The sequence below is a fragment of the Pan paniscus genome, chromosome 12 (assembly GCF_029289425.2).
Source record: "Pan paniscus chromosome 12, NHGRI_mPanPan1-v2.0_pri, whole genome shotgun sequence".
In the NCBI taxonomy this organism is placed as follows: Eukaryota; Metazoa; Chordata; class Mammalia; order Primates; family Hominidae; genus Pan; species Pan paniscus.
Window position 1 is genome coordinate 126,257,643 of NC_073261.2, and position 25,491 is coordinate 126,283,133.

The 25,491-nt window shown below is 44.6% G+C and overlaps 2 protein-coding genes and 1 long non-coding RNA gene across 9 annotated transcripts; 1 reads left to right on the forward strand and 2 right to left on the reverse strand.

The window, feature by feature from the left end:
* Window positions 1–1,646: 1,646 nt before the first annotated feature.
* ALKAL2 (ALK and LTK ligand 2) lies at window positions 1,647–10,774 on the forward strand. 5 transcript variants are annotated; one of them, XM_034952484.2, is made up of 6 exons: window positions 1,647–1,783; window positions 2,439–2,748; window positions 3,992–4,045; window positions 4,132–4,212; window positions 7,166–7,230; window positions 10,184–10,774. In XM_034952484.2, exons 2-6 carry the CDS (start codon window positions 2,496–2,498, stop codon window positions 10,187–10,189), a joined length of 459 nt encoding a protein of 152 aa, XP_034808375.1. In that variant the 5' UTR covers window positions 1,647–1,783; window positions 2,439–2,495; the 3' UTR covers window positions 10,190–10,774. The 5 variants fall into 5 exon arrangements, with proteins under 5 accessions (XP_034808375.1, XP_034808377.1, XP_034808378.1 ...); XM_034952486.2 differs by having other exon boundaries at window positions 10,187–10,774; XM_034952485.2 differs by lacking the exon at window positions 1,647–1,783 and adding an exon at window positions 2,207–2,323.
* LOC117979039 (uncharacterized) lies at window positions 2,742–4,206 on the reverse strand. Its single transcript, XR_004669635.3, has 3 exons — window positions 4,070–4,206; window positions 3,711–3,982; window positions 2,742–3,321 (listed from the first exon to the last, which is right to left on the reverse strand). It is a non-coding gene; the product is annotated as an uncharacterized LOC117979039 (long non-coding RNA).
* Window positions 10,775–12,050: 1,276 nt separating the features above from the next.
* On the reverse strand, window positions 12,051–25,480 carry ACP1 (acid phosphatase 1). 3 transcript variants are annotated; one of them, XM_003807807.6, is made up of 6 exons: window positions 25,326–25,455; window positions 18,384–18,457; window positions 18,020–18,133; window positions 15,134–15,195; window positions 13,249–13,354; window positions 12,051–13,107 (listed from the first exon to the last, which is right to left on the reverse strand). In XM_003807807.6, exons 1-6 carry the CDS (start codon window positions 25,366–25,368, stop codon window positions 13,030–13,032), a joined length of 477 nt encoding a protein of 158 aa, XP_003807855.1. In that variant the 5' UTR covers window positions 25,369–25,455; the 3' UTR covers window positions 12,051–13,029. The 3 variants fall into 3 exon arrangements, 2 of the variants coding, with proteins under 2 accessions (XP_003807855.1, XP_003807854.1); XM_003807806.6 differs by lacking the exon at window positions 18,020–18,133 and adding an exon at window positions 18,175–18,288; XR_004669634.2 differs by lacking the exon at window positions 12,051–13,107 and having other exon boundaries at window positions 13,280–13,354; window positions 18,020–18,288; window positions 25,326–25,480.
* Window positions 25,481–25,491: the final 11 nt, after the last annotated feature.

Genomic DNA, 25,491 nt, shown 5'->3' on the forward strand with positions numbered 1-25,491 from the left:
GTTCCATCGCCAGGCGTCGCTCTTGCCAGAGGAACTCAAGTGTCTTCTTGGACATGGGAAGGGGAAAGAGAGAAACGAAAAATGCCTCCTTTTATGTGCCTAAGGTCTGTTTGACATAAAATTTTACTTTTTCCTGAGTGTGTTTTAGCAGAAATGTTCACATTTCAGTCATGTAGCTTGCAAAAAGAAAAAGAAAAGCCTCGCTGTGAAATCAAACCATCTGTTTTTCAAGGGAGCGGAGAGAACGCACATCCCAAGGGCGTGGGGCGGGGTCCGGAACCGGCACATTTCATATCTTCTCTCTCCACGCTGCCTCCCCGCCCAGCTCTGCCGGACACTTTCTCCTCCTGAGGAGACAGACCCCGTGCAGGAAGAGAGAAAGGACGCGGGGACGGGCGCAGACGGGGCCCCTCCGGGAGCTGGGGGATTGGGGCGCGGAGCCTTCCGCCCGCACCGCCCGCGCTCACGTGCGCCTGGGCCAGCACCTTCCCGCCGCGGTCCTGCGACTGCCCCGATCATGGTGCAGGCCTTTAATTCTCGCCCACTCCGCCTCTCTGATTGCACTCAGAACACCTTTCCCAAACAGATCGCGGACTTGGAAGACGTCCAGCTCTTGCCCAGAAAGCACCAATCGAATGGGAAAGTGCGCAACTGATTGATAATACATTTTACAAGAATAAAATAAAAGAGGCAAATTGCTGAACTTTCACAGATGTGCCGGGCTTCGGCCAAAGAGCCAAACTTTCTTAAAGACGAGTCCGGGAGGCAAGTGCCCTCCTGCGGGCGTTCCCTGCCGGGGCGCGAGGGACCCGCGGGCCGAGGGTCCAGCGCAGAGGAGCGCGCAGGTGGCGCGGTCCTTGCCGGGGAGGGACCTTCGCTTGTCCTCTCGCAGGGGGTCTGGGGAGGGGGTGCAGGTCCTGCCCCTCCTCGGGAGGTCAGCTGTGCGCACCTCGGGGGCCGTGGAGAGTCCTCACCCGCCCAGCTCGCCCCGCTCCTGCCTCCTGGCCGCCCCGCCTCGGGGACCAGGGCTTGGGGACCCGAACCTGGGGACTGGGCTCGGGCGGGGCAGACCCCTCGAGGTCCCGAGAGCGGATCCCTCCAAAACGGATGGACTCTAATTGACTTATTAAATGTCGAAGCAATCAGGCAGCTCCCTTTTTAATAGCCCAAGATCTACATTTAGACAAAAACAGAACCGAGTTCCTGGTAAAGGCGTTTCTTCTCATCCTGTCACAAGTGACAGGAACGGAGGGAAACAGACTGGGGGAGGGGCGGGGGGAGGAGAACAGGGGGAAGAGGAGGAGACGGGGAGTGGGGGAAGGTGGGGCAGGAGAGGAGGAGACGGGAGATGGGCAAGGTGGGGAGGGAAGGGGCGCGGGAGACGGGGCGCGGGCGAGGGGGAGACGCGGTGGAGATGCGGGTGGGGGGACCGGGCGGGGGCGGATTGGGGGGGCGGGAGACGGGGGGAGGCGAGAGCGAGGTGAGGCGGGGGGACTGACGAAGATCCGCATGGGGGTACTAACACTTCAGCGGCTTCTAATTAAAGCCCCGCTCGGAGCCCTCGGGGACCCGCCTGACGTCGGCGGGCGCGGGGATAAGAAGCGCCCCGAGGTCTGAGGCGGGAGTCGGAGTCGGCGCACCCCAGGTCGGCCGCGGGTCCAGCGCTCGGAGCGGCCGAGTCCCCGCGTCCCGTGCGCTCCGCCCGCCGGGCATGGAGTAGTGGCGCACCTCGGGGCGCGGGGACAGACGTGCGCACAGACGGCGGCGACTCCGGCGGCTCCAGGTAACCGGCCCAGCCACGACGCGCAGGTGGCTCCCGGGTGGCGCCGGGCAGGTGCGGGAGGGCGCCATGGCCGGGAGGCGGAGGGGCTTCCAGCACGTGGCGCCGCCGGGGCCAGCGCGAGGGTCCGCACCCGGCCTCCTCCGTGGGCTTCGGGGACTCGGCGCTCGCCGGCGACCACCGCACAAAGGCGACGCTGGAAACTTGAACGCGGCCGCCGGGCCCGGCGCGCGGCGCCGCCTTCTTGGAGAGCGGTGGGCGCGGGAGCGCGGCCCCTCCGAGGTCCGCCCGCGGCCGGGGAGCTGCCTGGCACCCGCGGCTTCCAAAGGGGAAAGAAAGTTGCGCCCGCGCCAGACACAGCGCGCTCGGCGGACGCGGCCTTTCGGGCGAAAGTTAGGAGGGGCCGGGCTGGCGGGCGGGCGGGTTCCGGGGGCTCCTTTCCGCACCAGCGGCGGTCGCACCCCGTGGGCGGGACCTCGGGCGTGATCGTCGAGGAGACCGCGGCCCCCTCACCTGCCGGCTTGTTCCTCGGGGTCCGCGGAGGTGAGAGGCCGGGTCCAGCGCCAGCGGCTCCTCCCGCCTCCCCTCCCCCGCCCCGCGCTCCGTCCCCCTCCCCCGCTGACTTTCTCTCCGGCCCCCCGCGCCCCTTCTCTTGCAGCGAGCCCAGCTCCCGGCGCGTGTCGGAGTCTCCCAGCCCCGCGGCCCCGAGCGCACGATGCGCGGACCCGGGCGCCCCCTCCTCCTGGGGCTGCTGCTGGTGCTGGGGGCGGCGGGGCGCGGCCGGGGGGGCGCGGAGCCCCGGGAGCCGGCGGACGGACAGGCGCTGCTGCGGCTGGTGGTGGAGCTCGTCCAGGAGCTGCGGAAGCACCACTCGGCGGAGCACAAGGGCCTGCAGCTCCTCGGGCGGGACTGCGCCCTGGGCCGCGCGGAGGCGGCGGGGCTGGGGCCTTCGCCGGAGCAGCGAGTGGGTGAGTGGGGCCGAGCGCGCCCGAGGGCCGGGGCTGCTGGGAAATAGAATTGTCTTTGAGAAACACGTTTCAAAAAGAGACATCAATTTTGACCACTGAACAGCAGGATTCCCTTTTTTTTTTTTTTTTTTTTAAGAAAAAGAAAATAGCAGCAATAGGTCCGCGCATGAGGCCTGGCGGAGAAGCGCCTGGTCTCCTTCTGGCGCGCGTGAGCTGCGGCGCGGGTCGGTGGTTTCCACACGAAACTGTCAACCGTCACTTTGGAAATGGAAGCATTTCCAGCAAAGCTTTCCCAACTGCGAAGGAAGCATCCAGGCTCCTTCATGGCCCTGCCCAGAGTGGTGGCCCACGGGGAATTTCCCAGGAAAGCGTGAAAGCGTCTAATGCTTTTGTGACACAATCAGGTCAAACATGATAAGGTCAGTTTTATCCAGGCTGCGTCAAGTTAGGAGTGAATGAAGACTCACTAGGGGGTCAGATGTGGATGCGAATGCTCCTCTTCAGAGGGCGTGACTTCACACACAGTCGGGGCTCAGCCAGGAGCCCTGAACGGGGGAGTGAAGATGGAGAGGGCTGTAAATACGCAAAAACAAAGCTGAACTCAAGAAGAACGCCCTTGCAGGGTTCTCCCCACCCACTGTGTGCGGAGAACCCTGGTGGTAGAAGTTTGCTTGGCAGAGTCTTTCCCTGGGATTCTTACCCTACAAACCAGGTTCATGCATATTCCCACTAATTTACACCTCACTGAAACGTGGTCTTTTAATCCTTATTCTAAATATGTATCTAGAGAAAGTAATGTTCTATAATCCATTTTTTTGTTTGAAGGGTCAGGTTTTCTCTAAAAACTTTGAAATGTTGTGGGATTTGATTCCCAAGGTCCTTAAAACTAAAGTGCCTAAAAGTGACTTATTCACTGGAAGTTAAATGTTTAAAAGAAAAAAAAACAACAACAGTTTTCTTACCTCTGTAACTTCGTGGTCTCTGTCTGCATCCCATGGGGTAAACAGCAGACATAATCCTGGAGCTTCAGGAGTAGTTACTGTTATTTCAAGGAAAGTAAATGTCCCTGATATTGAGTCTTCTTCACTGTCGTGTGTTGCAATCCAGGGCCCCAGTCTTTTTTATTTTGTGCAAAGCAACTTGGCTAATACGGAGCTCCAATTTTCTTCAACATTCACTTATGATCACATTTTTTAAAAATGCGTCCTTCAGGTAATATAATACTTTCTTTTCCCTGAAACAGAAATTGTTCCTCGAGATCTGAGGATGAAGGACAAGTTTCTAAAACACCTTACAGGTAAGTTTTCTCCTCGTTCCTCACCTCTCCCAGAGCTCCTTTTCACCTGTGAGTCTTCATGATCTGTTTCTTCTTCCGTGTTCCAGGCCCTCTTTATTTTAGTCCAAAGTGCAGCAAACACTTCCATAGACTTTATCACAACACCAGAGACTGCACCATTCCTGCATGTAAGTAACAGCATTGGATTTTTATAAAATGCAAGAGCAGTGCAGGCAGCGGTTCCCCTCTTTCCATTTCCTCATACAGGCCCCTGCCTTCTTAGCTCAAATTTGCCTATTCCTTCCTCACTATGGAGTTAGGGGCCAAGATCGCCAGACCATTGCAGAAGATAACTAACTTCCGCATCAGCTAACGCCAAACTGGAAATTATTTACAGTCATTGGAATAATAGGCTCTTGGGATGGGCTGAACTCCGATTCTCCTCCTGTTAATTCTCCTCCAATGCCCATGTTTGTGTGTACTCTACTATGGCAGTCAGATGTTAAGAATGAGTTGCTAAACTGACTCCAAGAATAAGATTGACCTGGATCATCTCCACTGCTCTTACCAGAGACTTTTTCTTCCCATCGGTAATTATAACCTCATCACCCAGGAATTTCATTGTGATTTCAAAACTGTTTCTCTGGCTGGCTCCATCACTCCTTCAGAAATGCAGAGCTGCCCTAATCAACATAGCTCTCAGCAGTAGCTTTCTCTCCTGTTTCTTTTCAGTCTTCCTAACCTGCTTTTGGCTATTTATTCATAACAAAACATTTTATTTCTCCAAAAGTAGCTCCTTGTTCTCTTCACTGAAGCCTTATTAGCTACAGTGATAGGGCCCTAACCCATTTTTTTTAATTCGGACTCCAACTTTGATTTCATTTAAGGCTCACAGGAGAAAAGTCATGCAGAAACACTAGGCATCCTGCTAACTGCTGTCATCAGGGCTCTCCAGCTGGACCAGGCAGCGGACCGGACTTGCTGTCCTGCCTTCCCTCTCCAAAAACAAACAAATGAAAAGCCAATGTACACGAAGTATAAGTGCTTTTCTTTGTTTAGGCAGCAAAATTACTTCAAATAATAATAACCATCATTTATAGAGCTGCTTCTGTGTGCCGGGTGCATGCCAATGAACCTTAGCCCACTGAAGTAGCATCACCAGCACGTTTTGGACAAGGCTAAGGCACATGCACTTTTAGCATTCACACCACCAGCACAAAGATGCATGGAACGCAGCCTCGGCCCCTCTGACCATACCTTTAGCAACACCATCCTCACGCCAAGGCCAGCAGCACACACTTCCTGAAGAGTTTTTATATTCTCGGTGCTGGGCCCCACCCTTCCATGTGCACCTGGCACACTAGTACTCTCCTGTTTTCTTCTTTTGGAATGTAATCACCTGTTTGGGAATCATTAATGTGGCTCTTGGGGCCAGAAAATCTTGTCGTTTGTATTGTTTTGATGTACATATATTTTATATTACCTATTTCCTTACAGTAATAGGATCATAGATTCCAAATTTGGAAGTGACCTCTGAGTCATTCAGTCTCATCTTTTCATTTATGGATGAGGAATTGCTTTTGCGCTGTCAGATATCAGCAAAGCTAAAGCACAGATCTCATGGTTGACTCTGCAGGCCTTTTTCCAAGCCATCACGCTGTGCCTGCATTCGATACCTCCTTTTGCTCACAGCAGCTCGGCTTTGTGATACTAAGCTCCTGATCACAGCTCACCCTGGGCCGTGGAGAGGGAGAAGGCTGAGAGATCTGTGCCTTGAGATGGGTGGCCACTTTGTTGCTTTCTGCCTCTTCTTAGCCCATAAAGAACTGCAGAGCTGAAGTTGGACCACTTTTTCACTGTGTCAGGCTGTATAAAAGAAAATCCTTGGGATCCTGGAATATCAGACCTGAAGGAACTTTAGTGCCTTCTCAAAGTGTGGTCCCATGGGGAGCTTGTTGGGAATGCAGAACTAAGTCCCATCTAGACTTGTTGAACAAAATCTGCATTTTAATAAGATCCCCAGATGATTGGTCTGCACATGAAGGTTTGCAAGACATTGCTGAAAACACCTGGGTTGAGCAGGATGTGGTCAGCTGGGACCCTGGACATGGCCCAAGTGGAAGTCTTTACAATTCATTGATTAGATCAGCCATTGAAATCACACATTCCACTGCATCCATGATGTGGAATCTGTTTAGGAAAACTACATTCTAAAAAGCATGGTGCTGCTTATGAAAGAGAAAGCTAGGCGGTCAGATGACCCAGTGCCACTGTTTGGCCATTTGAAAAACATTTTCTGTTTGAAAAATCCCTAACAATATATGCCATATTTAGGAGGCATATTTTTGGAAGTAGAGCTGGCTCCTTAACTAACATATCGTACACATTTATTATTGTCAATCTACCCATTCAATTCAGATTTTCAGTTGGGTATAAATTCTTCCACTTTTAAGTAGGATTTTGTTATTGAGAAATAAACTGTAATAATTTACAAACTATTGCAGCTTTCCATAGATCTTCACCCTGAGGACATATTTTCCCTTATGGCCATGCCCATTATACCTTCTTAATTTCTATAGGCAGCACGGTCAGAATAGTGGAATGGGAGACTGTGTACGATACCAAGGAGTATCAGCCAGCGCTTAGAAACGGGCACATTGCTTCCGCTCGCCATCCACTCCAGGCCTCTGCTCTGCTGCCTGACTTTTGACCCACTTTCTTTAGAATTTACAGGCAGAAGGCCTTGTCCCATGGTCAACTCAAGTTGGGATTCAGCCTGCACATGACCTGAAAGTAGCACAAGGGTACGGAAGGATTGTCACGTAGGAAGCGAAATGGTTATTTCTGAGAGAAGCAATGGGCAGCCAGCTCAGCCATGCAGTCTTCGTGTCTGTCCCTCTTCCCTCCGCTGCCCCACTTACATCATCCGACTTCTGCCATTGAAGCTCAAGCCCTTGAAGCACCATAAATTATTAAGTCAACAACTGAGAATGCATGCCTGCAGATTAGACTCCGTATTGCTTCCAGGGAATTCAGATATTTGAAGAAATAACTGGCTTTAGTAGCTGATATACTTGCAAAAAAATGCGATTTATTTGTTTTTTAAGTAACTGACAAGAGTCTGATATATTTTCACCGTAGACTATAAAAGATGCGCCAGGCTTCTTACCCGGCTGGCTGTCAGTCCAGTGTGCATGGAGGATAAGGTAAGCTTGGACAGACACACACTGGAGCACATACCAAAGATGGGAATCCCGCTTGGGACATGAAAAATTCATGGGAGTTTAGGAACACTCATTCTTTGGCTGAGGTAGCCATATTCTAAGTAGAGATGGCACAACACTCATCTCACAGTGCTGAAAGCCACCCTACTGGCTTGTCTACAGTGCCCCAGCAGCTGTTGTTAACTGCTCACTGCATGGCACATGGGCACTAAGTGGGTCCTGCTCTGAAACACAGCAAGTCAGCCAGTTTCAGCATGTGCCTGAGTGCATAAGTCAGGAACAGACTAAAATTGTCCCTGTTTACTTCGAGGCATTCATTCATTCACTAACACAAGTGAGTAGATGACCAACATTGTCCATGCAAATTCAGATTATCACATCTGGTAAATGTTTGAGTTGTAGTCATAAGCTCATAAAGAACAGCTATCCTCTTTAAATGTTTCTATCAATGGTTTTTTTTTTCACAGCCTCTAATAGTAAAAATGTAAATGCATACCACGTTTATGAACTAAACTTTGCACCTTGGCCCCTTGAGGGCTGATATGCAACATATAACACCAACCATCAGCGGATGTTTTGAAGGGTAAGGTTTTATTTTCCTGACACAAATGCCACAGAATCCAGTCACTTTAGACAGCAGGATGCAACTGTAATTTCACCAATTTTATACTTACTATGTGTCTTGTATATGTGGGCACTGCCAGATGCTGGCTACACCAGCACAAGAAAGACAGGCTTCCTGCCCATTGATAGCTGTCCAGAGCACATTCATGAAAAGGGAGTATTTTTATAGTGGTTACTCTAGTTTCTCTCATGTAAAATGGATGAGGGTAGGGTAGTGCTCTTTCCTATATAGATGTGCTCTCTATGCAGAGGCAGTGCTTATGAATATTTAGGTAGCAGCAGAAGGGTTGGGTGCATGACCCCAACACCGGCAGGAGGCATGGCGGGTCCTGCCCGTGCATCCTCCACTCCATCTTTCCCAATAGAAGAAACTGCTGCTAATGAGAGGAATGGCACTGGGGGAGGGAGGCCAGTGGGTAATGGCGGGTTGAGACTGCATTTTGCAGTTTCACTGCACTTTTTCTTTGGAGATAGTGAAGGTGTCAATGCCAGTCAAAGCTGGGAAGTGCTGTGTAGTAATGTCTCCCCACATCCCTGCTCTTTCCAATTCTCTCGAGCAGCTCATCCACTGCCTATGTGTCGCACGGACTTTCTTCTGTTTAAATCAGTGAACAGATGTACATTCCTGTCACCCAAGGTGATATGCCAGGGGAGATGAGAATTTTTTTTTTTGTAGGTATTTCTTTATAATTAAACACAGTGTTCCCAGAGATGGGCCAGGGACATCCTTGGAAATTTTCCACTTACTTACAAGTGAGGAGAGCAAATTCCCCACTGTCTCAGCCACTGGAAGAGCTACTCTGTCCACATGCCCATTAGCCGACCCCTGCCTCCCCTCCGCTGGCTGCTGGAGGCAGGTGCAGTTACACTGAAGGACGTGGTCATGTCAGTGGGACTCAGGCTCCTGTATGGGTCTCTGCGTGCGCACGTCCTGCTTTGCAAACGCCACAGTGATGCCCTGCAGAAAAGCTGTGGCAGAATCCCCTTGATAGTCCCCAGCACCCTTCACATCACTCTCCCCATCACCGGACAACCACATCAGAGCCTGACTGACGATGAGATGCAGGTAAAGGTAACAAGACAAGGCCCAGGCTCGCAAGCTTCTGTCCCCAAAAGGCCACCTGATTGACAGCCACAGGTGTCACAGCTGTAACTGGGTTCATTTTGGCCAAGAGATAGGTAAAGTTTAAAATATTGATACCCTGTTAACTATAATTTCATAACTCCTATTTTTTAAAGATAATTTCTTCAAATTCCAAAAGTTTTAAACAGCAACAGCAAATTGTTACTGGTGTTAACAAATCGTTAAACAGCAACAGCAAACTCTTACTGTGGCTGGTCACCACAGTGTAGATACAGTCCAGGCTTTCTCTGTGCTTTGTAGACCTCAGTGAGACACCAGAGGGCAGGGCAGGCGTCCCAGGGTGCCCACACTCGTGTGACGGTGTGGCATCAGGAAGGCCCTGCAGTCCCGGTTCTGCTGGTTAACCTGCCACACGCACTTCTGTCCTGACACACAAGGACGGCAGGGCAAGACCGTAAACCATGACCTTGTCTTTGTAAAGAAAGGCCCAGAGCCTGAGAAAAGCAGGCCTTTAGCAGGAAGGGCTCTGCCCTCCTCACCTCAGAGCAAATCCATTTGCAGCGTTCTGAAGCTCATTAATAGACCTCGTCAGGCCAAAGAGAACAATGTCCCCACCGACCCTCCCTAACAGTCACAGATACACTTCATTGTCCGGACTTACAGGTCAGTTAATCAGAAGCCTGAGCTCTGGAATATTGTCAAAGAAATGGAGTTTTGAGTAGTGAGTACCTAGTGTACTCTCCCAAATGCAGCCTAATCTTAGTAACCTTGAAGTTTATCATTCTTTTAAAAATAAATAGAATACCAATGGTTTAGATATTCCAACAAAGAATGCTAGAAACAAATGTCTAATCTTGATTATTAGCTTTACCAACCCTGTGAACACTGAGGTTGCAGAACTGCCAGGTTAATCCCTGTGGCCTAGACTACTGAGGACTCTGATAGCACATGTAAGACTAAGCACTCTTCAAGCTGTAATAAAGCATCCACATGTATCTGTGATGATTTTCATTGCTTTAGCATTGCAGCCATGTAACAACTGCAGAAAGAAGGTATTTTTAAAAATACAATAGACTACACTTTTTGGATCACAGAGAAATACAGATGCACTCTGAGACTGCCTATGTTTATAAACATGTTGTGTCCCCTAACTGAAGTGACAGGTCTTCTGGAATGGACAGTAAGAAGTGTGGATAGTCGTATCACACGCAATGTATTTGTTTTCAGCAGTGAGCAGACCGCACAGGAGCAGCACACCAGGAGCCATGAGAAGTGCCTTGGAAACCAACAGGGAAACAGAACTATCTTTATACACATCCCCTCATGGACAAGAGATTTATTTTTGCAGACAGACTCTTCCATAAGTCCTTTGAGTTTTGTATGTTGTTGACAGTTTGCAGATATATATTCGATAAATCAGTGTACTTGACAGTGTTATCTGTCACTTATTTAAAAAAAAACACAAAAGGAATGCTCCACATTTGACGTGTAGTGCTATAAAACACAGAATATTTCATTGTCTTCATTAGGTGAAATCGCAAAAAATATTTCTTTAGAAACGTAAGCAGAATCTTAAAGTATATTTTCATATAACATAATTTGATATTCTGTATTACTTTCACTGTTAAATTCTCAGAGTATTATTTGGAACGGCATGAAAAATTAAAATTTCGGTCATGTTTTAGAGACAGTGGAGTGTAAATCTGTGGCTAATTCTGTTGGTCGTTTGTATAATAAATGTAAAATAGTATTCCAGCTATTGTGCAATATGTAAATAGTGTAAATAAACACAAGTAATAAATGAAGTGTTTGTTATAATGAATAGTCTTCAAAGTGACTCTCTACCTCTTTAACAGGTTCACTGTTGGGAATTCGTGACTTCTGATTTACTGAGAGATCATGACACTGGCAAAAGGTCATAGAATATGAAAGCCATAAACAAATGAAAACTTGAAGCCTAAGAATTTCTCTAAGGGATAATTAGCATTTTTTTAAAGTAAAGGCTACTATATATTGGTGACATAATTTCCTAAGATAGTCCCTGATTTGCTGGGAAATATTCCAAATAAGGTTGTATCCATTATTTCCCAAGTGATTTTGTAATCATGAAAATGCTTAACTAGGAGAAACCTTAAGACTTCTAAGCAGTCTCAGAATTTTAGATGTAGATGTATTTTAAACAAATCTAATTGGATCCAATTTAAAAAGCTGAATTCGGCAAAGCAATGAGTTTCTCCATTCATATGAGCCCTTGTCGGCAGATGGTATCGTCTGGGTGTAGCCATAAGGACAGAATAGTCAAGAGTCCTAGGATTTGTTTGAGGATCTGTATTTATAGAGATAAACATTAAAGAAAAACTATAGGATTTTATTTCCAAACATAAAGGAATAGAAGAGTAAGAAATGTTGACTTTGAGATTAAAAGCAATTACTGAATGAAGAGAACAGGGTGTAACTTTTGAAGTGCTCTTATTTAATCCTGTTTTCTAATTACAGCTCATTACTTGACCTTTTCTTCCCCATTTTTTATGTTTTAAGGATTTCATGTTCAAATATCCAATCTATTAATATTTAATCCCCTCAGTTTTCTGTATGTCTGAGTAATTCCAACAAGAGCAAGACTCACTGGGTTTGCAAACTTTCTTCCTATGAAGACAGCCTGGCACTTCCACATGGTACAGTGGGGAAACTACTCACTTTCATCTGGCAACAGCTCATCCTCCAGACACTAGGGAGTCAAGGATCAAACGTGTCTCCTCCCCCTGGCACTGCCTGGGACCCTCATGATACTGAGGTCAGGAGTGCAGATGTCCTGGCCAGGCAGCTGTGCATCACTGCACAGGAGGGCACAGCGTAAAGGCAACATGTCCAGAGGATGGTATTGGGCAAGGACAGTTCCAGCTGTAGAACCTCAAACTTCCTTCAGAAACTAGACATGATGATATGGGGCAGCAATGTGCTTATTTTCATCATTTTACTTCCTTATCCTGAAGATAAAATATGCACACCTAACATCACAGATCATGTAAAAAGGACAATACAATGTTTTCAAATGCTTCCTTACCTGTCAATAAAAAAACAGGCAGACACCAGATTTATATCTCTAGTTGTATTTTTATAACTCCCCAGTTTATTTTGAAATATTCATGATTTTGACATTATCTCAAAATACACAGAAATTACCTTATATCTGCCTATACATTTATTAAATGCTGATGAAGAATACTTATTCAATATTTAAGCATGCCAAATAATAACACTTTTCCCAACTTTTAAAATTATTTTAAAAAATAAGCCAATTTATATTGGACATTTGGGTTACATGTGCATATAAAAACAGTCATATTCCTCAACTGACCACAGACTAGCATACAAGTGTCCTTTCTGGATGTAATTAAGTTTCAGAGGCAAAGTGGTTCAGATGGGAGCCAATGGGCTGACCTCCTCGTGAAGTAAACTCGACAAAAATCATGAAGCATTGAAGGTGCCAACGACTGATTCCATAAATGTTTCTCTCTCCCCTATCTTTTCAATATACATTGTGCACTATGGGTGTGTAGAAATTAAAACACTTCTAATCTAGACTGTGAGCTCCTACAGAGGGGACTACTGTCAATCCATAAAAGGCCCTAGGGAAGACAGAGGTAGCACTGGGGAGCAGAGGGCACCTGCCCTCCATCAGGCCATCCACACAAACCTACTGAAGAGGTAGACTCGATTATCTAAGTCTCAACAGGCTTAGATGTTGACCTGGGCCTTCAAGTGAGGTTTTCCTTCATTGTTTTATGTTGCTTGTTCTACTATTTTTGTAACTGGGGCAAAGTGAGATGTTCAACTAGTCTAAGAATGCTTAAAATACCCCATAAACTGTCTGAATCAAAGATTTTTATTGATTCTTCTGCCAAACACAACTGATTTCCATCTACAATTACTTTTTAAGGTAAGAAACAGTAAGTCAACTGAACAAAGAGCTGGGGCTTTGGGCCCTGGAACGTGATTACACACTGACTGAGAAATGCAGGACCTCAGGGTGGGGTCTAGTCAGGCTGGCCGCAGCAGGGCACGAACCTGCCTCAGTGGGCCTTCTCCAAGAACGCTCTGCAGCACCTGACACACTGCTGGTACACCGTCTCAAAGTCAGAGTCATTCCCCTAAATGGACAGGAAAAAGAAGAAAATGGCAAAACCTGCATAACAAAAACATCCTTAACACAATCTCATCTGTTATTTAATATGGCAGGATACAGATGTGTTGGGTCTTCATATTAGCCCTAAAACGTGAACTGTACTTACATAATAGGGATCTTCAATAATAAGTTGTTTTTGTGGATCATAGCTCCCAAGTAGTTCAATTTTAGCTTTGCAGGTTTTAACTTGATTACTTTTTCTATTCAAATCTCTGTAAAATTGAAATATGAACTTAGTTTTCTGATCTATGGTTTCAAGTTAAACAGGGACATCTGCTAGGGTCTTATGAAACATCCATATCAAAATCAAGACAGAATGACCTAATTTGAAATGAAACAGAACACTCAGCAGGCCCGTGTGGCCCCTTCTGCAGCTGTATGCCACTGCCCTCTCTCTAGGCAAGACAGTTTGCGACAGCAGCTTATTCTCACTGATTCTGTTACACAAAATATACAATAATTATATTTTCTCCCACAAAATACATTTTAAGACAACCAAGTTTCAGAGATAAAACAAAGGTGATAGGAACCCAAAACACCATCTGAACCAGTCCCAAAACAGAGGGCTACCAATTCCATCCTCAGGTGTCTTGACACAGCACTTCCCGCAGCACGACCCACTCCTTAATTACTCTTCCATCTTTTATTCCTTAAGCCTCTGCCCAAGCTGGAAACTCAGCTTCACTCTAGACTTCCACCCTTAGCTTTCACATTGCTACAAAAGAAAAAGGCAAACTTAACTAAGCGCCTCCATTTATTTAACAAATTTTGACTGAGCACCTGCGACAGATGAGTTGATGAGTCAGGTACGTGCTTTATGTGGGAACGGAACAGCCAAGAGCTCCCATGCACGAAGTTTTACAGCTCAGGATTAGGTGCAGGAATGAGAACTGCAGGCAGGCCTAAGTCTAATGCACAATCCGGCCTAATGACAGGGCAGCAGAATACCTCTATCAAGAAATGAATTTAAGCTGACCCACGAGGGGCAAATAGGAGCCGAATGACCCAAGAAGCAAGGATTAGCTTCCAGGCAGAGGAACAGCACATGCAAATGTGAGGCTGCAGGAACTCCACTTGCCCCACACACAAAGAAACACGGTGCTCAGCGCCAGTCAAAGCAAATGGGGTCTCCTAAAAAGGTGTTTTTACGATGCCTATGGGCTATGGTGTCAGCAAAAACAATGAGAACAGAATAAGGACTGAAAAATAAAAATTAAAAAATACATGCATTTTAATGAAGGTCCTAATTAATAAAAAATAATTGAAACTGGTGCATCCCTATCTGTTCATTTGTACAAAAGTAATTAAAAGCACAAATAGTTTATCTTCATCAAAAACATGAGATATTTATGAATAAGTAGTGATGCAAGTCAGAATCCTGGAGTGACATTAAATTATGATTCGTTCCCGATGACGCCTTGAACATGGGACTGGGGCAGGTCAGGAGGGTGGTGACTGAGGCAGGGGTGCATACAGCAGGGCCCTTCCTCACTGAGCCTAGGCTTAAATCCCATGACATCCACCACAAGCTAGCTGTGTGAACTCGGGGACATAAGCTAACATTACCGTTTCTCACTTCCTTCTTTTACAAGATGGGATAATAATAGGAACCTATGGTTGCAGAGCTTTGGCCTGAGAATCAATAAAACACTGCCCTGCCCAGGAATCATTACAGCAAAAATATCAAAATCGTTCTCATGCAGAACAATATGCTTGATACAAAACTATCACAGCCAAGCTAGTTTTCCAATTAAATCATGCTATTAACAACTAGACTTTCCCTTTTCTAAGGTGTATTTCCTTGTAAATACCTAAGAGACAATTCTAGATTACTAAGTTTTTTGCTGTTCTAAATAAAATAATTCTACATATGGTGACCATCACTGACTATTAAAACCTTTAAAATAGAAAAAGTAAATCTGGACAACAAATTACTTGGCCCATTGCTGAACTGAGAGTTGAACAGAAATATTCTTCAAAAACAGGATTACCTCAGATTGCTTTCATCCATACATAGTATATAATCAAATGTGGCAAAATCTTCTTTGGTAATCTAAAATTGAATAAGAAGTCAAAACACAGTGTTTATACCATTCAAGCCTAGAGGATGCAAAGCAATACTAAAAGAAAAAAAAAACTGCTGTATTTGAGCCTGTTACTCACTAATAAACAATTAAATAATTTTTAGGGTACTTTTAAGTTAAAATAGAGTTAACCTATTTCTCAAAATTGTACTGCAAAGAAATTTTGTATTATAAAGTTCCATACAATAATCATAAAATAGTATAATGTGTAGACACAATGTTTATACATCGGCTTCAATTCGTTAGTAACAGTGTATAATACAGTCAACATACTAAAATGTCACATATTTAATCCCCTTCATTATTCTACTCTATTTTTCATTCCAGAAGCACTGAACATCCTGGGCCCCAGTAACAAACACCAAGCTAAGTGGACAGAGCCGCGTCCCATGGAGCTGCCCTTCCACACGGGGGCAGGCAACACACAGGAGGCACAGATGCCCTGGAGGAAATAAAGCAGAGAGGAGATACATACAGCTTTGGGGCAAGGAGGAGTAAAAGTATTAAGTTGGGTGGTCAGAGGTGGTCACTAAGAAAGAAACACAGGAGTGATAACCGACAGTCCTCCTTTATTTTGACTGACTATCCATAATTTAAACCTCACACAGAAGAGAATGCCACTCAGTATTTCTACTGATTGTAACCTGAAAGCTTATGATTGTTTTCTGATATAATCTATAAACACACCTACTTAAAATACAAATGAAAAGATTATTTTGTGAATTTCGACTACTATAAATAATGGCAGAATAAGAAACATAAACATACGTACTGCGGAACAAAGGTGGAAAGTGTATACCTGTTCTTCTAAAAAATGAGAAACTTTGGCTTTTAGTATGCACTTCCAGTAGCTAGAAAAGACTGTATTTCGTCAACACTCCCATGACATTGACTTATTTCAAAATCGAGAATAAGTACAATACTGAATTTTTTCTTTTTGTTTTTAGAGAAAAGGTCTCACTCTGTCACCAACACTGGGGTACAGTGGTGTGATCATAGCTCACTGCAGCCTCAACTTCTTGAGTTCAAGCCATCCTCCTACCTCAGCCTCCCAAACAGCTAGGACTACAGGCATATGTCATAGCACCCAGCTAATTTTTAAAATTTTTTTGGTAGAGATGGGTCTCACTATGTTGCCCAGGCTGGTCTTGACCTCCTAGGCTCAAGCAATGTTGAGCCTCCCAAAGTGTTATTAGGATTATAAGTGTGAGCCACCATGCCTGAACAGTATTATATTATTTCTCCAAATTAGTTATGTGAGAAATTCCCTAGGATTTAATACTAAACTTGTTTTAAATTCTGGACTAATTGTAAATTTTTCATAAAAAAAGACTTAGTAACTGTTACATAATTTTTAGATGTTACAATAATTGAGAAAGAAACAGCTATAACTTATGTAACAAATGCACAGTAAAGGATTTCCACTTGCAGCTATAAATGAAACAGCTTGTGGCAAATCACCCCTACTACTAAAAACAACTAGAAACCCCATATAAAAAACCAGTGCTGCAGTGAGTCGGGCTTTGTGGCCACGAGGCCGCTCTGGCTGTGCTGCTCTAGCATAAAAGCAGCCGCGCACTACAGGTGAATGAGTAAGTCTGGCTGTGTTCCAACAAACACTGTTCATAAAAAAGGTGCCTCAAAAAAAGGTGCAGGCCCCAGACTCCTGCCACTTGCCACTTCTCTTCCTGCTAAAACTGGAAAGTGATGAGACCTCAGAACAGGGATCTCAAACGGTTCAGTAGCAGAACTCTTGAACTCTGTAAAATTATTTAAATCCTATGTTATGGTTTTGGATGTGTCCCTCAAAGTTCCTTTGTTGGAAACTTCATCCCCAATGCAACAATAGTGAGACACAGGATCTTTATTAATGCCACTATCTTGGGAGTGGGCTCCTGACACTGATGGGTCCTCTCTCTCTCTCCTCTGTTTCCCTCTTCCCGTTTTTCTAGTTCTCGCTCTCACTCACTCTGGGGCACTCTCTTGACTCCTCCACCTTCTACCACAGGACGATGCAGCAAGAAGGACCTCACAGCCCCATGAGCCCCTTGGCTTTGGACTTCTCCAAATAAATATGTTTTCAACAATGGCCAGTAGAAACTGGCAAGGTATGCAAATCCTGAAGAGATGAGGATGGATAAATTGTATAAAAATGTTGAATCACCTGACCAACGAGGATTCCATTTCCGAAAAGGTCAGTCCCAGAGTACTTCATTTAAATAAAGAACTCTTAGAAAAATCAACTTTAGCTTCTAATTTATAATATAAAGACAAGGTTATCTTCAATTGAAATTGCAGAATTTGATTGTGACTTTATTAGACTCCAAACTTAAGTGTGGCCCAATAGACTATAATTATATATCCATAATGTTGTTGGTATTACCCTATATTACTAAGGCACTTTACAGTTGAAAAAATGTTTTTGTATATATTATATAACTTCATTCTAGCAACAAACTTGCAATATCAGCAGAATGATTACTATGGCCTAAATGTTTAATAAAAATTATGCAGGAAGGAACAGAAGACAGAGCACCGCTCAGCCCCAGCTCACAGTCAGGCTCTCTCATTATAAATTACCTAGCTTTTATGTGCATTTTAATAAGTAAATTCCAAAGTCAGGCAAGTCTTTCAACACCGTGCAACCAGAAGTGAAACAAAATGGACACACCGTAGCTGGTTAAGCTCACCCTAAATAAACACATTCATTAATATACAAGTCTGGTTAATCCTTTCGCTACTTCTCAAGTTACTGGACTCTACATATTAGAAATTGAACAAGAGCTTGTCTACCTGTCTTGCTTTATGGGCTGTGTGAATGCCATGATTTCTTAGGCAGCTCACAGCTCTTGGGTCTGGGGACCGGCCCACGTTCCAGTCAGAAACAGCACCGCTGTCAATGACCCACTGAAACACAAAACACACAACTTCAAGTCCAAGGACGGTACCTGCCGGGCAACGTGGCTCATGGGAATGCCGTGCCTCTTCATGCAGCTCTGCCCTCGGTAGTCAGGGGGGTTCCCTATCTCATACCCGGAAGTTGCCGCGCTGTCTACCCTCCACTGCAGGGGAAGAAACATGGAATTTTTTTTTTTTTCGCAATTTCCTGCCCGGAGGAGTTCAGGTTGGCCTCTTTAAGATAATGAATGGTACTTACATTCTCTGAGATGTTTTGATCGGTTACAAGTTTCCTGAAAACTGCTTCTGCAATGGGTGATCGACAAATGTTACCTTTAAAAAAAGGGAGGGGTGGGGAAACAGAGGGTTAGGTTGGATGGAAGGGCACATGCCAGCTCCCCCTCTTTACACACCTGACACACAGGGGCTGTGCTATCCCTCAGGAAAAACAAAGGCCAACACTATCCTTTGACGCCTTTGTCCAACCAGTGAGGGTAGACCCTGCTGGAGAACAGCCTATCAGGCTCAAGTTCAGTGATTTGACACCAACCAGCCAAGTACTCCAAGTACAGATGACAAAGATATCAGAAAAACAATTTCAACAAAAATTATTGTTTAAAGAGTTGCTACTAATGATCCAGGAGTGAATCACGAAAATGAAGTGGGTTGCAACCAGCTTATTTTAAAATGAAATACAACAGAATAAAAATAAAATACAGTGGTCTGTCCCTCAGTAGACTCAGGAGCTGGTTCAGGACACCCTCCCACCCCTACCCAGTATACCAAAACGTGCATACTCAGGTCCTATAGTTGGCCCCTGCGAATGTGGAGCCCAAGTATAGGAAAAGTCAGCCCTCCATACAGATGGGTTTCTCATTCAGACAACACAGTATTTTCCATCTGTGCTTGATTAAAAAAATTCCTCGAATAAATCCTTCAAAGTTCAAACCCCTGTGGCTGAAGGGTCAACTGTATGTATTTTCAAGTATATCACACATAAGGATGACTACTGTTTCACAAAACAATACACAAACACACAAACATGCATTTAAGCATAAACAGCGATTCAACACCAACATTTACTGAGAGATCACATGCAAAGCCCTGAGCCCAGGGATACAGATCCAGGCATTAGCAGCCGAAGGTCAGGGACACCACTCTCCAGACCACGATGTCGACATCAGGGCCATCCTTACTTTAGACCAGCAAGTGAGAAATCCAGGTTCCCCAGGGCTCCCTCAGGTTTGATAATTCCCTAGAATTATTCCCCAAACTCAGGAAAGCAGAACACTTACCATTACAATTTCACTATAGTAACAGCAACAAAAACAAAAACAAACAAACAAACAAACAAAAAACAGCCAAAGCAAGTGACCTATAGGGCACATTCTGGGAGGTTCCCTAACAGGTAGCTCCACTGTCCTCTGGGACACCTTACTCTCCTGTCATCAACATGAGACAATATTCAAAGAGCACTGCCAACCCAGGAAGCTCCTCAGAGCCATAGTGCTCTGAGGTTTTATTGGGGTTTTCAGAGGGAGACACAATGGGTTTAATCACTGGCCATTCAGCTGAACTCTATCTCCACTTTATTTATTATATTTATTATAATAAAAGTGGGAAAATGAATGCTGATAAACAATACACTACAGCAGCACAGAAAAAGAACGATGCTACAAAGCAAAAACAAGATATAAGAAAATTTCTTACCAGAAAAAAGAAAGATTAGAGATGATATTAAAAGGATGATCAGGATCTTAATGGACAGAGGAAGGGAAAGGCATTTAACTCAGAGGGATTGTGGCACTAAGCAGGTGAGGCTGCGATGCTTCAGGTACAGAGAGCCAGTGTGTGGAAACTGACGGGCTGGTATACAGGAGCCCTAAAACACTGGGCCAACATTTGAACTTTGCGTAGCCACTATGAGGAGAAATAGAAAGTCCTATGGAAAAGGGTAATATGACTTATTCAACAAACATATTTTGTATGCCAACTCTATGTGCCAAGCACTGTGCCCTAACCTGAAGACAGAAAGTTGTTTAAAACACAGACCCTTCCTACAAGTTACCAAAATTACCGGCACAGCTAAGGAAACACTAGAAGAGCACATGACTGAATTGGAGAGACCTTGTAAGAGGCTCGTATGAAGGAGCAAATACAAGACAGTGTCAGAGTGGAAAGGTGTGGCAGCTTTCCTCACCCATCATAAAGGTCATGGAAGATACTCCTGTAACAAAAGACAGGTTAACAAGAGCCTTCAGAAATGAAGACCCAAAGACCCAGGGAAACGGTTTTGATGCTTAGATGACCAATGCACAGCTGTGTAGAAATGGCACTGGACAAAAGGAAATGATCCAATGGTAGCAGACTGAGGGAAACCCAGCAGGGCCACAGCATTTCCTCCCCCAGGAATGAGGCAGGGCCCCTCTGAAATGCTGTCTTCAAGAGAAAGCAAAAGGGAGAGAGTGATCTTTCTAGGTTTTATGGCTTGCTTTGCAGGAGAGGAGTTCTAGTTTCTATGATCTGCGCTGGGGAAGATAAATGATGGTTTCTACGACCTTGCTTCTGGGGCTGCTCTGAGGCCTTCCAGTCTCCTTAATGCCAAAGCACCATACTGAGTCCAGACATTAGGAGCTGAATTTAGGAAACAGATACGAAAAAGAGGAACTGTGAGAATAGGCAGCACTAACTAAGAGTTTACTCTTTATCACTATTAGGGTCTTCTGTTTATGATAAACAAGTACAATGAGGATCTTTTAGTGTTGTAAAACACAGCTAATTCCCTAGTTCAGAAAACCAACTCACTGCCTTACTACAGCCTTCAGTTTCTACATTGTAAGACCTAAGCATATTATGTACTTTTTTCCCACAGAGACTGTAGTTTCCACAGCAGTAAAAAATCTTACCTACAAACCATAAAGGGAAAGACAACAAATTAGCCTTGAATGCCCTCTATATGCTAATTTGTGTTGTGAAGTTCTTCCTTTCGACATTCTAAATTTTGTTTAGTTTTTTAAACAGGTATTGTCATCAGCACTATTTTAATTATTGAAAGGCTTCCCATGGGTGTGTAACTCTTTTACTTGTCACCATATACCCTGGGAATATTTTTAACAGCAAACATTGTATTCCAAATTAAGACAATTATTATTTTGGAACTGTAGAACAACAGATGCCTAGTATCTTAGCATCTAAAAATATAATAAAGACTAGCCCCACACGTTTACAAATAATTATCTTTAACTGTAAAATAACAGCTTACTTTCCCCACAACAATATGAAAACTTGCATTATTAACTGTCCTAAAGGCTAGCAGTAGCTTGCCCTGTTGATTTCGAAAGTTGATGCCACCAAATTTTGTTATGAAAAAATGGAGCACCCCGGTCATCAGTGAAACACTGCATGTACTTCAGGTTTCGCCTATCAAACAAGTTCTAAAAACAGAACATTCCATCTTCAAATGCCTTTAAAAAATGTTTCAATCTGTAAAGTCTCAAGTTTGTCTTTTCCAAATTAGGCAGACTATTTTATACCCTTCTTCAGCATCTTCAATTCAAGGATGGAGACTCATAAAAGGCAGATAGGCTCTGGGAGGGTGGGGCTGTGTCTGCTATACCTGGTAAGAGACCTAGCACCCAGTATGGGTGTAGCCCAGAAATAAAGTGACTCCACCAGCATGTGCTATCTCCACCAACCATGCTGGCTGGGTCATGGCTCCTGCATCATCTTCACTAATAAGTCTCTATTGCAAAAACATAAAGCACCCTTCATAATTGTGCTGTAGTAAGGAGCTCAATTATTTTCCATCATTAGCTTCACCAATGAAAAACCTCTGATGCTTTTCTACACTTCAATCTCAATAGGGTCCAAACAAATGCTTTGAATGAACAAAATTTTTTACATTTCAAAAGCATACAACTCTTACTGTCCTCTATATGGCTACCAAGTAAAATGCCATTTACCGCTCAAATTCCCTCAGAATGCAACCAGTAAAGGCATGCTCCACCTCCAGTTTAATCTCAAAACAACAGCTGAAACTCTTCTTTTTTAAACTTAAATTTGATCATTTCCCACCTCTGCTCAAAACCCTCCAATGTTTATTCAGAGTAAGCCCAAGTCTTCACATGGCCTCCCAAGATCTGGACCTAAAACAGGGGTCTGATAATCGGCTCATGGTCCACTGCCTTTATGTACAGCCCACAGCGGTAAGAATAACTTTTACATTGTTGAGTAGTTGGAAAAAATCTAAAAGTAGAGTACTTTGTGACATGTGAAAATTATACAGAGTTCCATCCAATTCTGATGTCCACAAATGAAGATCCACTAGAACACAGCCAGGTTCATCATATGGATGGCTACTTTGTGCTACACCCTTTCTGTATGTCATGTGAAGCCAATCTAAAATAATTATAATCTGGTTCTTTAAACAAAGAGTTTGCAGACTCCTGCCCTAAAGGACCAGTGTACATAAGGAATTAACTTCTCCCTATACATCTACAATGGAAGCACTGAGAAAACAGGCGCTCAAATTATCTGCTAAATTTTCAGGTATAGACGAGGAATCCTGACTGAGAAAAACTATCTGGCCACTAGGCCCAGCCACTGCAGCTTCCCTGCGGTTCATGACCATGGCCAGTATTCTCCCTTCAAAACTTTTACCTGCTTTCCTCTGGGTTCAGGATGCTTCTCCAAAATATCCTAGGCTTGCTTCCTCACCTCCTTCAAGTCTTTACTCAAAAGTCATCTATCAGGTGGGGCCTTCCCTGACCATCCCACTCAAAACTGCACTCCACTCCCATTCCCCTTTTCTGCTCTATTTTTCTTAATCTTCACATCAACCGATTGAGCACATCAATTAATACTTGCTGGTGACTGAGAGAACGTGAGCTCCAGAGAGGCTGGGATTTTTGTCTGTTGTGTTCACCACACCACTTAGAGGAGTGCATGCCATATAGTAGACGCTCAACAACAACAAAAAATCACTGAATTGTATTGAAATACAATAGTCCCCTCTTTTCCAAGGTTTTGCTTTCCATGGTTACCCCATGGTCAGCTTCAGTTGGAAAATATTAAATGAAGAATTCCACAAATAATTCCTAAGTTTTAAATTGTGCACTGTTCTGAGTAGCAGGATAAATTCTCATGCCATCCCATTCCATTCTGCCCCAGAAGTGAAACATGCCTTTGTCCAGCATATCCATGCTGTCTATCCACCTATTGCCCTCTAGCTTATCAGATCCATTGTGATGCTATCAAAGTGCCTGAGTTCGAGTCACCCTTAGTTTACTAATAATGGCCCCAAATCATAAGAGTAGTGAAGCTAGCAATTCAGATACGGCAAAGAGAAGCCATAAGCACTACCCTTAAGTAAAAAGGTGAAAGTTTTTGACTTCTTATGGAAAGAAAAAAAAAACTTATACCGAGGTTACTAAGATCTACAGTACGAACAAATCTTCTATCCATGAAAATGTAAACAAGGAAAAAGAAATTCCTGATCGTCTGCTGTCTTGCCTCGAACTGCAAAAGTTGCGACCACAGTTTTAAATGCTTAGTTAAGGTGGCAACGGTATTCCATTTATGGGTGTAAGAAACGAGCAGACACATGTTCCAATTGACAGCAATTGGGTTTGGTACTACCCACAGTTTCGGGATCCACTGGGGAGTCTTGGAATGTATCCCCTACAGCTAAAGTGGGACTACTGTATATGCAAGGATACACTTCCCCATTAACAGCAACCATGATGCATTATACCAGCATAATCGACAATACCAACCAAAACTATACAAGGGAATGGAATATTATTTAGTAACCATCCTTAACCAAACTACTGTTTAATAAACTTATTGATTTCATCATTCAGCCTTCAATGAGTCTTAAAAATCAAATGATGCCCACTACCAATGTGAAACAAGATAAGCCTTCTAATTCGTCTTTCACAGAAGTTAACTTCTACAAAACCTAGTCAGCGTTTATCATATATTGTCCTAAAGCTGGAAACAAAATGAAAAATAAGCCACAGTTATTGCCATCGACAAAATTAAACTCAGCTGGGATTTCAACAGACTATCAAATAATTATAGTAAAATTTGTGTAATAAAAGATGTCGATAAGGAATCACACCTTTTCTATATTACATCTTTTACTATATTACACAAATTATAGTAAAATTTGTGTAATAAAAGATGTCGATAAGGAAGCAACTCATGATCTGGGAAAGCAAAGGAGGAAATATTTAGGTTTGACTTTATAAAATAAAAAGGCTTTCCAGGCAAAATGCATAATGGGCACCCAGCGATGAAGGCTCAGTAAGCATGTGAAGTGCTACCGAACAACGAAAGGTTCTGGAAGGCAGTGTCCTGAGGGTGTGAGCAGGAAAAGGTACAGGAGATAAAGTGAGGAGTGTGTAAAAATAAACAGAAACTTTGCAGGAAATGCAAACTCACAGAAGGTTTTAAGTAACCGGACTACTGACAATTTAGGCCTTCCTCTCAGGGTGGAGGCACCGAGGAATATAACCTTGTAGTGCTACACCAAAGGAAGATCCCTGAAGACCAAACGGAAAATAAATTATGTTTGAAGTAAGGCAAGCTAAGTGTTGAAATTCTAGGAGTGAAAATAATTTAAGCTGGAAAGTTCCTGAAAAGCCATTAATAAAATACACTTTCATTTTTCATGGGCCAAAGTTATATAGGGACCTGCAGGTCTCCTTTGCTTGGCTTTTACAATCAAGAAACCCGAAACCGTAAAACTTCATCTCCCTTTAACTCAAATCCATATCTAAGCATGGGCTAAGGAAACTAGCAAACAAAACAATGTTGTCATAAGACTCAGGAGGCCCCTAAGAGACCACATCAGTCCGACAACCTCCAGGCCTACCTGGGCCCATTGGAGGGGAACGAGAGAGATTCTAGTAGTCGCAAAGAAAGTACCTTGGCTTGTAGGGGCTGTGGCTGCAGATGCCAAGAGCCTCGGATATATGGCAGGCGCGAGGGGACCCAGGTTTAGCGGGCAGGCTGGGCGGGTGCACGGGGCGGATGGGGAACAGGGGCGCTGCGGCACACTCCTAGAACACCCTAGGCCTCCCAGTCCCTGGCCTCCTCCCCCTCATGGTTCCTAGCCCGGCGGCACAACCTACAGCGCACAAGCCCGATCCAACTCTCCAGAGGACGTCAGAACATGAGTAAGTCGGCGCCCTCTTACCCAGACACACAAACAGCACGGACTTGGTAGCCTGTTCCGCCATCTTCCCGCGCGCAGAGGCGCCCAGACACCGCGGCGTTCCGCACGCCGACGCGGCGCAGGCGCACTGCCAGCCTCTTGCCCCGCGCGCCTGCGCAGTCCCGCACCAACGCCAACAGGGCAGCGC

Bases quoted from the DNA above. Each gene is read 5' to 3' on its own strand.
- ACP1 (XM_003807807.6), bottom strand. From the start codon at position 25,368: ATGGCGGAACAGGCTACCAAGTCCGTGCTGTTTGTGTGTCTGG. The intron at 15,196-18,019 runs GTAGACAAGCTC...ATTCAATTTTAG, and splicing joins CAGCCCATAAAGCAAGACAG to ATTACCAAAGAAGATTTTGC. The intron at 13,108-13,248 runs GTAAGTACAGTT...CTGTCCATTTAG, and splicing joins TTATTGAAGATCCCTATTAT to GGGAATGACTCTGACTTTGA.
- ALKAL2 (XM_034952484.2), top strand. From the start codon at position 2,496: ATGCGCGGACCCGGGCGCCCCCTCCTCCTGGGGCTGCTGCTGGTGCTG. The intron at 4,046-4,131 runs GTAAGTTTTCTC...TCCGTGTTCCAG, and splicing joins GTTTCTAAAACACCTTACAG to GCCCTCTTTATTTTAGTCCA. The intron at 4,213-7,165 runs GTAAGTAACAGC...TTTTCACCGTAG, and splicing joins AGACTGCACCATTCCTGCAT to ACTATAAAAGATGCGCCAGG.